We start from the raw sequence: 14,717 nt of genomic DNA on the forward strand, positions 1-14,717 counted from the left end.
TTCCCAGTTAATCTTTCATCCTGTTGGTAATTAAGAATCTGCCTTCAAAATATTTGAAGATTCTGCATCCACTGCCTTTCAAGGAAGGGAATTCCAAAGATTCACAAACCTCTGAGAGAAAAAAAGGTTTCTGTATCTCTGTCTTTAAAAGGATGCCCCCTTGTTCTTAAACCATGACCACTAGTTTTGGATTTTCCATGGCAAAACCTGCACCCACTCCTCTCCCCTCACCTCCATTCAAGGCCCCAAAGGAGCCTTCCATATCCATCAAAGTTTCACCTGTACATCCACCAATGTCATTTATTGTATCCGTTGCTCCAGATGCGGTCTCCTTTACATTGGAGAGACTGGACGCCTCCTCGCAGAGCGCTTCAGGGAACATCTACAGGACACCCGCACCAATCAACCTCACTGTCCCGTGGCAGAACATTTCAACTCCCCCTCCCACTTTGCCGAGGACATGCAGGTCCTGGGCCTCCTCCATCACCACTCCCTCACCACCCAACACCTGGAGGAAGAGCGCCTCATCTTCAACCCCAGGGCATCAATGTGGACTTCACCAGTTTCCTCATTTCTCCTCCCCCTACCTTACACCAGTTCCAACTTTCCAGCTCAGCACCGCCCTCATGACCTATCCTACCCACCAATCTTCCTTCCCACCTATCTGCTCCACCCTCCGCTCCAACCTATCACCTTCATCCCCACCTCCATCCACCTATTGTACTCTTAGCTACCTTCTCCCCAACCCCACCACCCTCCCATTTATCTCTCTGCCCTCGAGGCTCCCTGCCTCATAGGACTTTGATGAAGGGCTTTTGCCCGAAAGTTTCCTGCTCCTCAGATGCTGCCTGATCTGCTGTGCTTTCCCAGCACCACTCTGATCTAGACTCTGATCTGCAGTCCTCACTTTTGCCACAAGAGGATCTACCTGGTCAAGTTCCCTCAGGATTTTGTAGTTTCAATTAAGTCACCTCTGACTTGTCTAAACTCCAGAGAATACAGACTAGTCTTTTCTCATAAGGCAATCCACTCCTTCTGGGTATTAGTCAAGTAAACTGAACTGCTTTCAATGCATTAACATCTTTCTGAAAGAACAGTAACCAGCATTGTACACTGTATTCCAGATGTGTCTCAGTAATGCCCCAATTAACTGAACAACCTCCTACTCTTGCATTCAGTTCCCCTTGCAATAAACCATGATATTCTATTACCGTTTCTGATTACTTGCTGTATCTGTCATTCATAGAAAAGGACACCTAGATCTCTCTGCATTTCAGAGCTCTATTACCATTTAGATAACATGCATCTTTTTTATGCTTTCTGCCAAAGCGGACAATTGCCCACCTTCTCACATTATACTCCATTTGCCAGATCTTTGCCCACACACTTAATCCTTTTGCAGGCTCTATGTTCTCTTCACAACTCACTTTCCGAACCATCTTTGTGACGTCAACAAATTCATCTCCCATATCTTCAATCCCTTTGTCTGAGTATTTATATCAATTGTAAAGAGTTGAGGCCCCAAGCACTGGCCACTACGACAAATGACATCCTGCCAGCCTGAAAAACACCCATTCATTCCTACGTTCTGCTTCTCGATAGCCAGCTAATCTTCTATCCACGCTAACATGTTACTTCCATACCATGAGCATTTATTTTCCACAATAACTTTTGAATTGGGACTTTATCAAATACCAAGTCTAAGGACAACATATCCACTGGTTCCCCTTTATCTACAGCTCATGTTACTTATTCAAAGAACATTAATAAAGGAATTAAGCACGATTTCCATTTGATGAAAGCATGTTGGATCTGTCTGAGTACCTTGAACTTGTCCAAGTGCCTGGTTGTAACATCTTTTAATAACAACTTTGAACATTTTCCCTCCTGACATGTTAAATTAACTGGCCTATCAGTTTCCTGCTTTCTGTCACCCTCCCTTTCTAAATAAAGGAGCTTTGTTAGCTAGTTTCCAATCAAATGAACATTGCTCATATCCAATGAGTGCTGGAAAATTCAAGCCAATGCATCAGCCATCTCACTAGTTACTTCTAAGATGAACTCCATCAGCATCTGGGGACTTGTCAACTCGCAGTTCTAGTAATTTACTCAGTAGTACTTTCTTAGCAGTTGTAATTTTCTTGAGTTCTTCCCTCCCTTTCAATTCTTGCATTACAGCTGTGTAAACAATGTGACACACAATACAACGTGGCACACAATACAGCCCAGTCCATAATACAACCTGGCAGACAATGCAATCCGGCAGACATTACTGGCAGTAGAAAGGGGCAGCACGGCAGCTCAGCACTGCTGCCTCACAGTACCAGGGACCCAGGCTCAGTACCAGCCTTGGACCAGTTTCTGTGTGCAGTTTGCACATTCTCCCCATATCTGTGTGGGTTTCCTCCAATTTCCTACTACAGTCCAAAGATATCCAGGTAAGGTGGATTGGCCACACTAAATTGCCTGTAGTGTCCATGGATATGTAGGTTTGGAAGCTTAGCCATGGGAAATGCAGAATTGCAGGGGATAGGATAGGGGGTGAGGCTGGGTGGGTTGCTCTTCAGAGGGGTGGTATGGACTAAATTGACTGAATGCCCTGTTTCCACACTGTAGGGATTCTATTCTAAACTTTTCTATGCACTGGAAGCTCATAGACATTGTAACATAGCACACAATGCAGGGAGGCACATACTATAATTTGGTACATGTTACAAACTAGGAGATTGTACAACTTGGTATACAATACAACCTGACTCCCAATACACTGTGGCAGACAATACATGTTACACAATACAACCTGGAACATAGTATAACCAGGTAGATAACATAAATTGGTACAAAATACAACATGATACATAAAACAATCCAGTAGCTAAGACTTAGTACACAATATATACAGTACTCATTACAAACTGGTGGACAATAGAACCAGTCATGACATTACAAACAACAACCTGGCACATAATACAGCTTTGTTCACAATAGAACATGGTACACAATACAACCTGGTAGACAATTAAACTTGATTCACAATACACGCTGTGACACAAGAAGACTTGGCACACTGTTTATTCTGGTTTGCAAAACAAACTGCAGACAATAAAAGATGCTATGTAATACAATCTGGTGTGCAATACAACCAGGAATACATGCAAGCTGGTACGCACTATACAATCTATACAAGACAGAAGCAGGGGAATATATTACTGGGAACGAAGAAATGGCAGAGGAATTAAATGGGTACTTCAGATCTGTGTTCACTGGGGAAGACACAAGCAATCTCCCTGAGGTAACAGTGGCTGAAGGACCTGAACTTAAGGGAATTTATATTTGCCAGGATTTGGTGTTGGAGAGACTGTTAGGTCTGAAGGTTGATAAGTCTCCGGGACCTGATGGCCTGCATCCCAGGGTACTGAAGGAGGTGGCTCGGGAAATCGTGGATGCGCTGGTGATTATTTTCCAGAGTTCAATAGAATTGGGGTCGGTTTCTGAGGATTGGAGGGCGGCTAATGTTGTGCCACTTTTTAAGAAGGGTGGGCGGGAGAAAGCAGGAAATTATAGACCAGTTAGTCTGACCTCAGTGGTGGGAAAGATGCTGGAGTCTATTATAAAGGATGAAATTACGGCACATCTGGATAATAGTAACAGGATAGGACAGAGTCAGCATGGATTTATGAAGGGGAAATCATGCTTGACTAATCTTCTTGAATTTTTTGAGGATGTAACTCGGAAGATGGACGAGGGAGATCCAGTGGATGTAGTGTACCTGGACTTTCAGAAAGCTTTTGATAAAGTCCCACACAAGAGGTTAGTGAGTAAAATTAGGGCGCACGGGATTGGGGGCAAAGTACTAGATTGGATAGAGAATTGGTTGGCTAATAGGAAACAAAGGGTAGTGATTAACGGCTCCATTTCGGAATGGCAGGCAGTGACCAGTGGGGTACCGCAGGGATCCGTGCTGGGACCGCAGCTTTTTACAATATATGTAAATGATATAGAAGATGGTATCAGCAATAACATTAGCAAATTTGCTGATGACACAAAGCTAGGTGGTAGGGTGAAATGTGATGAGGATGTTAGGGGATTACAGGGTGACCTGGACAAGTTAGGTGAGTGGGCAGATGCATGGCAGATGCAGTTTAATGTGGATAAATGTCTGGTTATCCACTTTGGTGGCAAGAACAGGAAGGCAGATTACTACCTCAATGGTATCAAATTAGGTAAAGGGGCTGTTCAGAGAGATCTGGGTGTTCTTGTCCACCAGTCAATGAAGGCAAGCATGCAGGTACAGCAGGTCGTGAAGAAGGCTAATAGCATGCTGGCCTTCATAACAAGAGGGATTGAGTATAGAAGCAAAGAGATGCTTCTGCAGCTGTACAGGGCCCTGGTGAGACCACACCTGGAGTACTGTGTACAGTTCTGGTCTCCAAATTTGAGGAAAGACATTCTGGCTATTGAGGGAGTGCAGCGTAGGTTCACGAGGTCAATTCCTGGAATGGCAGGATTGCCTTACACGGAAAGACTGAAGCGACTGGGCTTGTATACCCTTGAGTTTAGAAGACTGAGAGGGGATCTGATTGAAACGTATAGGATTATGAAAGGACTGGACACTCTGGCAGGAGGGAACATATTTCCGTTGATGGGGGAATGCCGAACCAGAGGACACAACTTAAAAATACGGGGTAGACCATTTAGGACAGAGATGAGGAGAAACTACTTCACCCAGAGAGTGGTGGCTGTGTGGAATGCCCTGCCCCAGAGGGCAGTGGAGGCCCAGTCTCTGGATTCATTTAAGAAAGAATTGGATAGAGCTCTTAAAGATAGTGGAGTCAAGGGGTATGGAGATAAGGCTGGAACAGGATACTGATTAGGAATGATCAGCCATGATCATATTGAATGGCGGTGCAGGCTCGAAGGGCAGAATGGCCTACTCCTGCATCTATTGTCTATCTATAGTATACTACACAGAATCAATACAGTGTGGAAGCAAACTATTTGGCCCATTGAGTCCACACAGACCCAGCCTCCTACTCTACCCTTGTAACCATGGATTTCCCATGGCTAATCCACCTAGCTGCACATCACTGGACATTATTAGCAATTTAGCAGGGCTAATCCACCTAAATTACACATCGTTGGGCTATGGGAGGAATCAGAGCATCTGGAGGAAATCCATGCAGACAAGAGGAGAACATGCAAATTCCACACAGGCAGTTGCAAGAAGACGGAATCAAACCCAGGTCCCTGGTGCTGTGTGGCAGTGATGCTAACCATTAGCCACTGTGCCACCCTGTATATACTATACAAGCTGCTACATAATGCAACTGGATACACAATAAACCCTGGTAGAGTATACAACATTGCATATAATACTGGATAAAAGCAAATTACTGTGGATGCTGGAATCTGAAACCAAAAGAGAAAATGCTGGAAAATCTCAGCAGGTCTGGCAGCATCTGTAAGGAGAGAAAAGAGCTGATGTTTCGAGTCTAACTGACCCTTTTCAAAGCTTTGACATAGGGTCAGTTAGACTCGAAACATCAGCTCTTTTCTCTCCTTACAGATGCTGCCAGACCTGCTGAGATTTTCCAGCATTTTCTCTTTTGATTGCATATAATACTAACTGGCATAACACAACCTGATACACAATACACCTTGATACACTTTACATTCTGGTACATGAACTAATCTGATATGCAATAAACCTGGGTATAGTATTCAACAGTGTATATAATACTAACTGGCACAATACAACCTTCAGAACAAGATAATCTACAGGACAGTACAACTTGGCACACAATACAGCCTGGTACAAAATGTAGCCTGATACACCCACAAGGACAATATAACTAAGTGATTGCTGGGCCTCTTGCTGAGATATTTGTATCATTGTTAGTCACAGGTGAGGTGCCGGAAGTCTGGAAATTTGCTAACGTGGTGCCACTGTTTAAGAAAGGTAGTAAGGACAGGCCAGGAACTATAGAACAGTTAGCCTGATGTCGGTGGTGGAAAGTTGTTGGAGGGAATCCTGAGGGACAGGATGTACATGTACTTGGAAAGGCAAGGACTGATTAGGGATAGTCAACATGGCTTTGTGTGTGGGAAATCATGTCTCACAAACTTGATTGAGTTTTTTGAAGAAGTAACAAAGAGGATTGATGAGGGCAGAATGGTAGATGTGATGTATATGGACTTCAGTAAGGCGTTTGACAAGGTTCCCCATGGGAGACTGGTTAGCAAGGTTAGATCTCATGGAATACAGGGAGAACTAGCCATTTGGATACAGAACTGGCTCAAAGGTAGAAAATAGAGGGTGGTGGTGGAGGGCTGTTTTTCAGACTGGAGGCCTGTGACCAGTAGAGTGCCACAAGGATCGGTGCTGGGCCCTCTACTTTTTGTCATTTACATAAATGATTTGGATGCGAGCATAAGAGGTACAGTTAGTAAGTTTGCAGATGGCACTAAAATTGGAGGTGTAGTAGACAGCAAAGAAGGTTACCTTAGATTACAACAGGATCTGGACCAGATGGGCCAATGGGCTGAGAAGTGGGAGATGGAGTTTAATTCAGATAAATGTGAGGTGCTGCATTTTGGGAAAGCAAATCTTAGCAGGACTTATACACTTAATGGTAAGGTCCTAAAGACTGTTGCTAAACAAAGAGACCTTGGAGTGCAGGTTCATAGCTCCTTGAAAGTGGAGTCGCAGGTGGATAGGATAGTGAAGAAGGCGTTTGGTATGCTTTCCTTTATTGGTCAGAGTATTGAGTACAGGAGTTGGGAGATCATGTTGCGGTTGTACAGGACATTAGTTAGGCCACTGTTGGAATATTGCGTGCAATTCTGGTCTCCTTCCTATTGGAAAGATGTTGTGAAACGTGAAATAGTTCAGAAAAGATTTACAAGGATGTTTCCAGGGTTGGAGGATTTGAGCTATAGGGAGAGGTTGAATAGGCTAGTGCTGTTTTCCCTGGAGCATCGGAGGCTGAGGAGTAACCTTATAGAGGTTTACAAAATTATGAGGGGCATGGATAGGGTAAATAGACAAAGTTCTTTTCCTGGGGTGGGCGAGTCCAGAACTAGAGGTTTAGGGTGAGAGGGGAAAGATATAAAAAAGCCTTAACGGGCCACTTTTTCATGTAGAGGGTGGTATGTGTATGGAATGAGCTGATGGAGGAAGTGGCAGCGGCTGGTACAATTGCAACATTTAAAAGGATGGGTACATGAATAGGAATGGTTTGGAGTCGTATGGGCCAGATGCTGGCTGGTGGGACTAGATTGGGTTGGGATATCTTGTTGGCATGGACCAGTTGGACCGAAGGGTCTGTTTCCATGCAGTGCATCTCTATGACTCTATTTGTCTCAAAAAGTACACATAGAAGTAGAATCTGAGTGCATCCGAGAATGTTACAATCTTAAACCTAAAGTCTTGATGAGGAACTGGAGACCATCACATATTTATGTCTTGAGAAATGGGCAGAGGTTCATCAAGTTCATCACAGTCCAAAAATGTGCAGGTCAGGTGAATTGGCCATGCTAAATTGCCCATAGTGTTAGGTAAGGGGTAAATGTAGGGGTATGGGTTGCGCTTTGGCGGGTCGGTGTGGACTTGTTGGGCCGAAGGGCCTGTTTCCACACTGTAAGTAATCTAATCTAATCTAATCTAAAAAAGTTGGATTACTGGTGGGTTATAGAAAGAAGGTGTTGAGGGTAGCATATGACTTACTAGTAGGAGGTCATTAGGGAGCAAGGAAAACTCAAGCCAAAATACAAAAACATATTGATTGGCCTGGACTGCATAAGGACGCGGTTAAATTTTACTGGACATGTCATACGTGTCAAGTAATTGGAAAACTGCAGGCAGTGATAAAACCAGCACCCTTAATACCCATTCCCAAATTTAAAGAATTTTTTACAAGAGTCTCAATTGACTGAATAGGACCCTTACCTAAAACAAGAAGTGGGAATCAGTATTTGTTTTCCATAATGGACACGTCCATTAGATTTCCCATAGCCATCCCATTTAGCAATATCATGGCTGAAAGGTTTGTAGAAGAGTTACTATACAATGAAATCAAGGGTCAAATTTCACATCAAAGTTATTCATGGAATAACACAATTCAAATTCACTGTGTACCATCCATTTATATGAATGATTTGGTTGTTAACATAGGAAGTTTAATTAGTAAGTTTGCAGATGATACCAAAATTGGTGGTATAGTGGTCAGTAACGCAGGATATCTCAGAGTATGACGGGACCTTGATCAGATTGGTCAATGGCAGAGAAATGCCAGATGATGTTTAATTTATATTAATGCGATGTGTTGCATTTTGGTAAGGTAAATCAGGCCAGAACTTATACACTTAATGGGAGGGCCCTGGAAGTGTCGAACACAGAAACCTAGGGATGCAGGTTCACAGTTCCTTGAAAGTAGAGTCATAGGCACGGTGAAGAATGCATTTGGTACACTTGCCTTCATTGGTCAATGCACTGAACATAGAAGTTGGGATGTTATGTTGCGGCTGTACAGGTCATTGGTGAGGCCCCTTTTGGAATACTGCTTTCAAGTCTGCTCTCCCTGCTTTTGGAAAGATGTTAAACTTGAAAGGGTTCAGAAAGATGTCTTGGGGATTGGAGGATTTGAGCTATAAGATCAGGCTGAATAGCTGGGGATTTTCTCCTCGGTGTGTCAGAGACTGAGGGCTGACCTTATAGAGGTTTATAAAATCATGAGGGGCATGGATTGGGTGAATAGCCAAGGTCTTTTTGCCAGGGTAGGAAAGTCCAAACTAGAGGGCATAGACTTAAGGTTAGAGGGGAAAGATTTAAAAGTGACCTAAGAGGCAACTCTTTCACACAAAGGGTGGTGAGCGTAAGGAAAGGGCTGCCAGAGGATGTGGTGGGGGCAGGTACGATTACGTCATTTAATAGGCATCTGGATGCTTACATGAATAGGAAGGGTTGAGAGGGCTAAGGACCAAATGCTGGCAAATGGGATGAGATCAGTTAGGACGTCATACAATGACTACAAAGTGGAAACACACCATTTGGCCAACAAGTCTACACCACCCCCCAAAGAGCAATCCACCCAGACCCATTCCACTACCCTATCACTCTATATTTCCCCTGACTAATGCACCTAATCTACACATCCCTGAACACTATGGGCAATTTAATATGGCCAATTCACCTAACCTGCACATCTTTCGACCTTGGGAGGAAACTGGAGTACCGGGAGGAAACGTCCACAGACACAGGGAGAATGTGCAAACTCCACACAGACAGTCGCCCAAGACTGGAATCAAACCTGAGTCCCTGGCGCTATGATGCAGTACTGCTAACCACTTAGCCCCTGGTCGGCATGGACAAGTTGTTCTGAGGATCTGGTTCCATGCTGTATAACTCTATGATTCTGTGATAATCTGGTACACAATACAACCTGCAGGACAACCAACCTGCTACAAAATACACCTGGTGCATGATACAGTTTAGTACACAATGTAATCTTAAGGTTAATACAGCCTGCTACACGCTAGAACCCGCAGCACAACGTAACATGGAAGACAACACAAACTGGTACACAATAAAATGTGCAGGACAATACAGTACACAATACACTCCAGCCTGAGGGACGATACAGCCTGCAGGACAATACAGTACACAATACACTCCAGCCTGAGGGACGATACAACCTGCAGGACAATACAATAGTACATGATACCATTGGTACACTGGTACACAATACAACCTGGTAACCAATACAGCCTGGGGGACAATACAAGCTGGGACAATTAGAACCCAGAATATGATACAACCTGTTATTCCATACAAACTCATAAACAATACAGCTTGGTAACAAATACAACCAGCAGCAAAATACAACCTGGTACACAACATAACATGCTGCACAGATTGTGTTAACTTGGACAGAACGTGAAGAGGTAGATGATGCCACCTGAGTACAACAAATGAAGTTTTCACCTGTGGGCACTGAAGCAGAGGTAACTGGCATGTAGCTGACTAGTTATAAGACCGTTTTGACCGCTGAGCTGTCACATACCTTGTTGCTGTAGCTTATAGTCTGTGGAGTAGGCCTTCCCGATGATGTTCCACACAGGCCTCAGGCAGCCGAACAGCCCCTCGAGGAATCCCCCAGGCCCAGATCCCAGACCTGAGCCCGAGCGGTTGTAATGGATCTTCATCTCCTCCGGTCCATCATGCTCTCCGCCCTCACCTTCGTTGCCGTTCCTGTCCTCAGCTCCCTGGGAGCTCCTGCTGCTGTCCTCCTGCTCCCTGAGCTGCAGCACGCTGTTCTGGAAGTGGTGACGGGTGTCCTCACTGACGCTGGTCAGCACCGTCACGGTGAGTGCCTGGTTGGAGTTGGCGCCGGTCTGGCCCTGCGGGGGCGTCCTCTCGCGGAGGTTGTCCAGGATCTCGGGCGGGGAGTACGAGAGGCAGCGGCCCCCGGACTGGACCGCGGGGTCCTCCCCCGGTGTCCCCAGCTCCTCCGTCAGACTCTGCTTGGCGAGGTGGGAGGCGGGTGACCACGGGAGGACCTCCTGCGGACTGGCCATCACACCGTGCGGGTGCATGGGACGGCTCTCAGCACCATCCTAGGAGGCAGCCCAGCGTGACGGGCAAACTGCCCAACCTGCAGGGAGAAAGGGGACAGTCGGTGAATCTCCAGATCAGAGCTGATCCTCCTTCAGTGTGTCAGCCGGGCACCACTGAGTGAACTCTCCAGCACCGTAGCTCAGAACGTAAGCACAAAAACCTCAGAAATACAGAAACATGGGAAACAGGAATAGGAGAAGACCATTTGGCCCTTCTAGCCTGCATCCCCATTCCATATAATCATGGCTGATCATCCAATTCAGTCCCCTGTGCCCATTTTCTCCCCATACCTTTTGATCTCTTTAGGACTAAGAACTATATTGATCCCCTTTCTTGAAGACATTCAATATATTGGCAATCAACCGCTCTATGTTACAGAGAATTCCAAAGGCTACCACTCTCTGGGTGAAGACATTTCTCCCCATGTCAGTCCAAAATGGCTTACCCTTGCTTGGATGGGTATAGCTCCAACAACACTAAAGAACGTTGACATCATCCAGGACAAAGCAGCTGCTTGACTGGCATAACATCCACAAGTATCCACCCCCTCCGCCACTGATGCTCAGTAGCAGCAGTGTGTACTATATACAAGATGCACTGCAGAAATTCACCCAAGATCCTCAGACTGCACCCTCCAAACCCATGGCCACTTCCATCTGGATAGTCAAGGGTAGCAGATAAAAGGGAACACCACCACCTGCAAGTTCCACTCCAAGTCACACATCATGTTGACTTGGAAATATACTTAAAAATCACACACACCGGGTTATAGTCCAACAGGTTTACTTGGAATGCCCTAGTTTTTGGAGCACTGCTCCTTCATCAGGTGGTTGTGGAGATTAAGATCATGCTCACAGAATTTATAGCCAAAGGAATCCAATGTCATGGAGATGTGATACAGTAAACAATCTTGGATTAAAACTTTCACCTTTTATAATGGGATATGCTGGCTTCTGTTCTTTGATATGTCAATCCCAGAACTTCTTTTAAATTACATTCTCAAGATAGCTCAGCTTTTTAACCAATAGGTGTGAAGTCTGTCTGTGTCCCAATGCTATGTCAGACTGACAAACCCTCTGTATAGATTTACAGAGTTTTACATGGATTCATGCAATTTTTGAACTAAATAAAATGTGATTTTGTAAAAACAAATTCACTCCATACGCTTATGTGTGTTCCCATATGGGAGCGACAGATTGAGTGTGCACGTGAGTGTTTGCGTGTGGATGTGAGTGCACGCTTGGTTAAGTGTATGTGTGTGAGTGTGATGGGATTTGTGTGTGTGTGTGTGTGTGTGTGTATGTGTGCGCGTGTTGCAGTGTGGTCACTTGTAGTGTGACATGAACCCAAGGTCCCGGTTGAGGCCATTCCCATAACTCTGTGTTGTTGCTTGTCCCAAAGTCCACCTTGGAGGATGGTCACCCGAAGGTCCGAGGCCAAATGTCCTGGACCGCTGAAGTGTTCCCCGACTGGGAGGGAAAACTCTTGGCTGGTGATTGTTGCGCGGTGTCCATTCATCCGTTGCCGTAGCCTCTGCTCAGTCTCAACAATGTACCATGCCTCAGGGCATCCTTGCCTGCAGCGCATGATAGACAACGTTGGCCGAGTCACATGAGTACTCACCGTGTACATGGTGGGAGGTGTCCCCATGCGTAATGGTATTACCCATATTGATACTCTGACACATCTTGTAGCGGCTGATGATGCAGGGTTGTACATTGCTGTTGTCCTGAAGGCTGGGCAGTTTGCTATGAATCACCATCTGTTTGGTGGTTGTTTAAAGGTGAGAAAAGGGGCGTGGGGAAGGTCTTGGCGAGATGCTCATCCTCATTAATAATGTGTTGTGGAATGCGAAGAACATGCGCTGTTTATCGGCTCCTGGATTGCACAATGAAGGGTATCTTGTCTGGTGCAGCCTGTGTCTGTCTCCTGAGGGGGTCATTACAGTTTCTCACTGTGGTATGTCAGAACACCACGTGGGGACATCTCCCACCATGTACACGGTGAGTACTCATGTGACTCGGCCAATGTTGTCTATCACATACGCTGCAGGCAATGATGCCTCAAGGCAAGGTACATTAGTGAGACCGAGCAGATGCTCCAACAATGGATGAATGGACTCTGCACAAGAAGAATCACTAGCAAAGAGTGTTCCCTCCCAGTCAGGGAACACTGCAGCGGTCCGAGACCTTTGGCCTCAGACCTTCGGGTGACCATCTTCCAAGGCAGACTTCGGGACAAGCAACAACACAGAGTGGCTGAGCTGAAGCTGATAGCAAAGTTTGGTACCCATTAGAATGGCCTCAATCAGGACCTTGGGTTCATGGCAGACTATAGGTAACCCCACTGCACAACACACACACACACCCCTCAAAAATTGCATGAACCATGTAAAACTCTGTAAATCTATACAGAGGGTTTGTCAGTCTGACATAGCATTGGGACACAGACAGACTTCACACCTATTGGTTAAAAAGCTGAGCTATCTTGAGAATGTAATTTAAAAGAAGTTCTGGGATTGACATATCAAAGAACAGAAGCCAGCATATCCCATTATAAAAGGTGAAAGTTTTAATCTAAGATTGTTTACTGTATCACATCTCCATGACACTGGATTCCTTTGGCTATAAATTCAGTGAGCATGATCTTAATCTCCACAACCACCTGATGAAGGAGCAGCGCTCCAAAAACTAGGGCATTCCAAGTAAACCTGTTGGACTATAACCTGGTGTGTGTGATTTTTTAAACTTTGTCCACCCCAGTCCAACACTGGCATCTCCAAATCATGGAAATATATTGCCATTCCTTCACTATCACTGGGTCAAAATCCTGGAATTCCCTCCCTAAGGGCATTGTGGATCAACCTACAGCACATGGACTGCAGCAGTTAAAGTTCACCACCACCACCTTCTCACTAGGGGCAGGCAACAAATACTGGCCAGTCAGCGATGCCCACATCCCATGAGAAAATGAAAATAAAAGCACACAATAAGTGGATGTATTTATTCTGCCATTGAACAGTTTCAGTAGGTGACCACCTGAAGGTATCTGTTACTGTATCCACTTACCCCTGTGGCTAAGTTGGGCCTGGTGAATGGCTGGAGTCTGAGACTGATTTTGGGCCTGGGACTGACTTAGAGCCTGTGACTGACTGGGGCCTGTCACTGACTCAGAGCCTGTGACTGACTTGGGGCTGTGACTGTCAGGGTACGGTGACTGATCGGGAACCGTGATTAACTTGGGACTGCGACTTCCTTGGGGGGGGTCTGTGACTGATAAGAGGCTGTAGCTGACTTCAGGCCTTCCTCGTTGTCAATTGGGTTATTTTTGCAGGTGTTCTAATTATTATCCTGGCAGTTAATTTGCTGTTTACGGGAGCTTGCTGTACACAAAATGGTTGGTCTCACAACAGTGGCTACATTTCAAATGTATTACTTTGAGACACCCTAGAGTTGTGAAGGAACTGCTATAAATGCAAAAGTTTTCTTTTCTCTCTCTGCATTTCACATGTTAAGGTACAGAGGAAGACATGTCCAGCAAGTAATGTTTCTCTGACTGACGAACAGTTACATGCCTCTGGGCCTCCCACCAGCCCTACATTTTGTAGCCTTACTCCACTCCACCTCACAGGCTTGTGAATAATGCAAAGGCCAATCTTTTACAATCTGGCATCACTTGACACAGGGAAAATTGCAGAGATAGGAAACAGAGCTCTCAGATGTCAGCCAAACAATCTGTCCAAGCGAGTCACTGAGATGGCTGCAGTCCAGACCCTGTGCTACTGTAATTATACCCTGCACACTCACGGTAGCAATGAACACTGCACGAAACCCAGTCACTGATTAAGTATCATAGCCAAGAACTGACAATGACAGGGATGATCAGCCCGGTGAACTGTAACCTGCAGTGAAGTGAATAATTCGGGATTTCTTTCCCTCTTCCAATTTGTTCCTTGCTCTTCTGGAGTTCAACTCTGACTCTAGCTTTGCTTGGAAACTCTATTGCTGTTTTCACCCTAAGGGAACTCATGGAGTCATACTGTCATACAGCATAGAAAAACACCCTTTGGTCCAACCAGTCCATGCTGACCATGGTCCCAAAT

At 45.3% G+C, this 14,717-nt stretch overlaps 1 protein-coding gene across 1 annotated transcript in view; it reads right to left on the reverse strand.

The window, feature by feature from the left end:
- The window catches only part of LOC140481750 (mitogen-activated protein kinase kinase kinase 13-like), a 125,310-nt gene that overhangs the window by 63,608 nt on the left and 46,985 nt on the right, over positions 1 to 14,717 (reverse strand). The window contains 1 exon segment of the mRNA XM_072578286.1: positions 10,062 to 10,652. Coding sequence (XP_072434387.1) covers positions 10,062 to 10,593 — 532 coding nt within the window. The 5' untranslated portion in view covers positions 10,594 to 10,652.

The sequence above is a fragment of the Chiloscyllium punctatum genome, chromosome 10 (genome assembly GCF_047496795.1).
Source record: "Chiloscyllium punctatum isolate Juve2018m chromosome 10, sChiPun1.3, whole genome shotgun sequence".
Taxonomy (NCBI): Eukaryota; Metazoa; Chordata; class Chondrichthyes; order Orectolobiformes; family Hemiscylliidae; genus Chiloscyllium; species Chiloscyllium punctatum.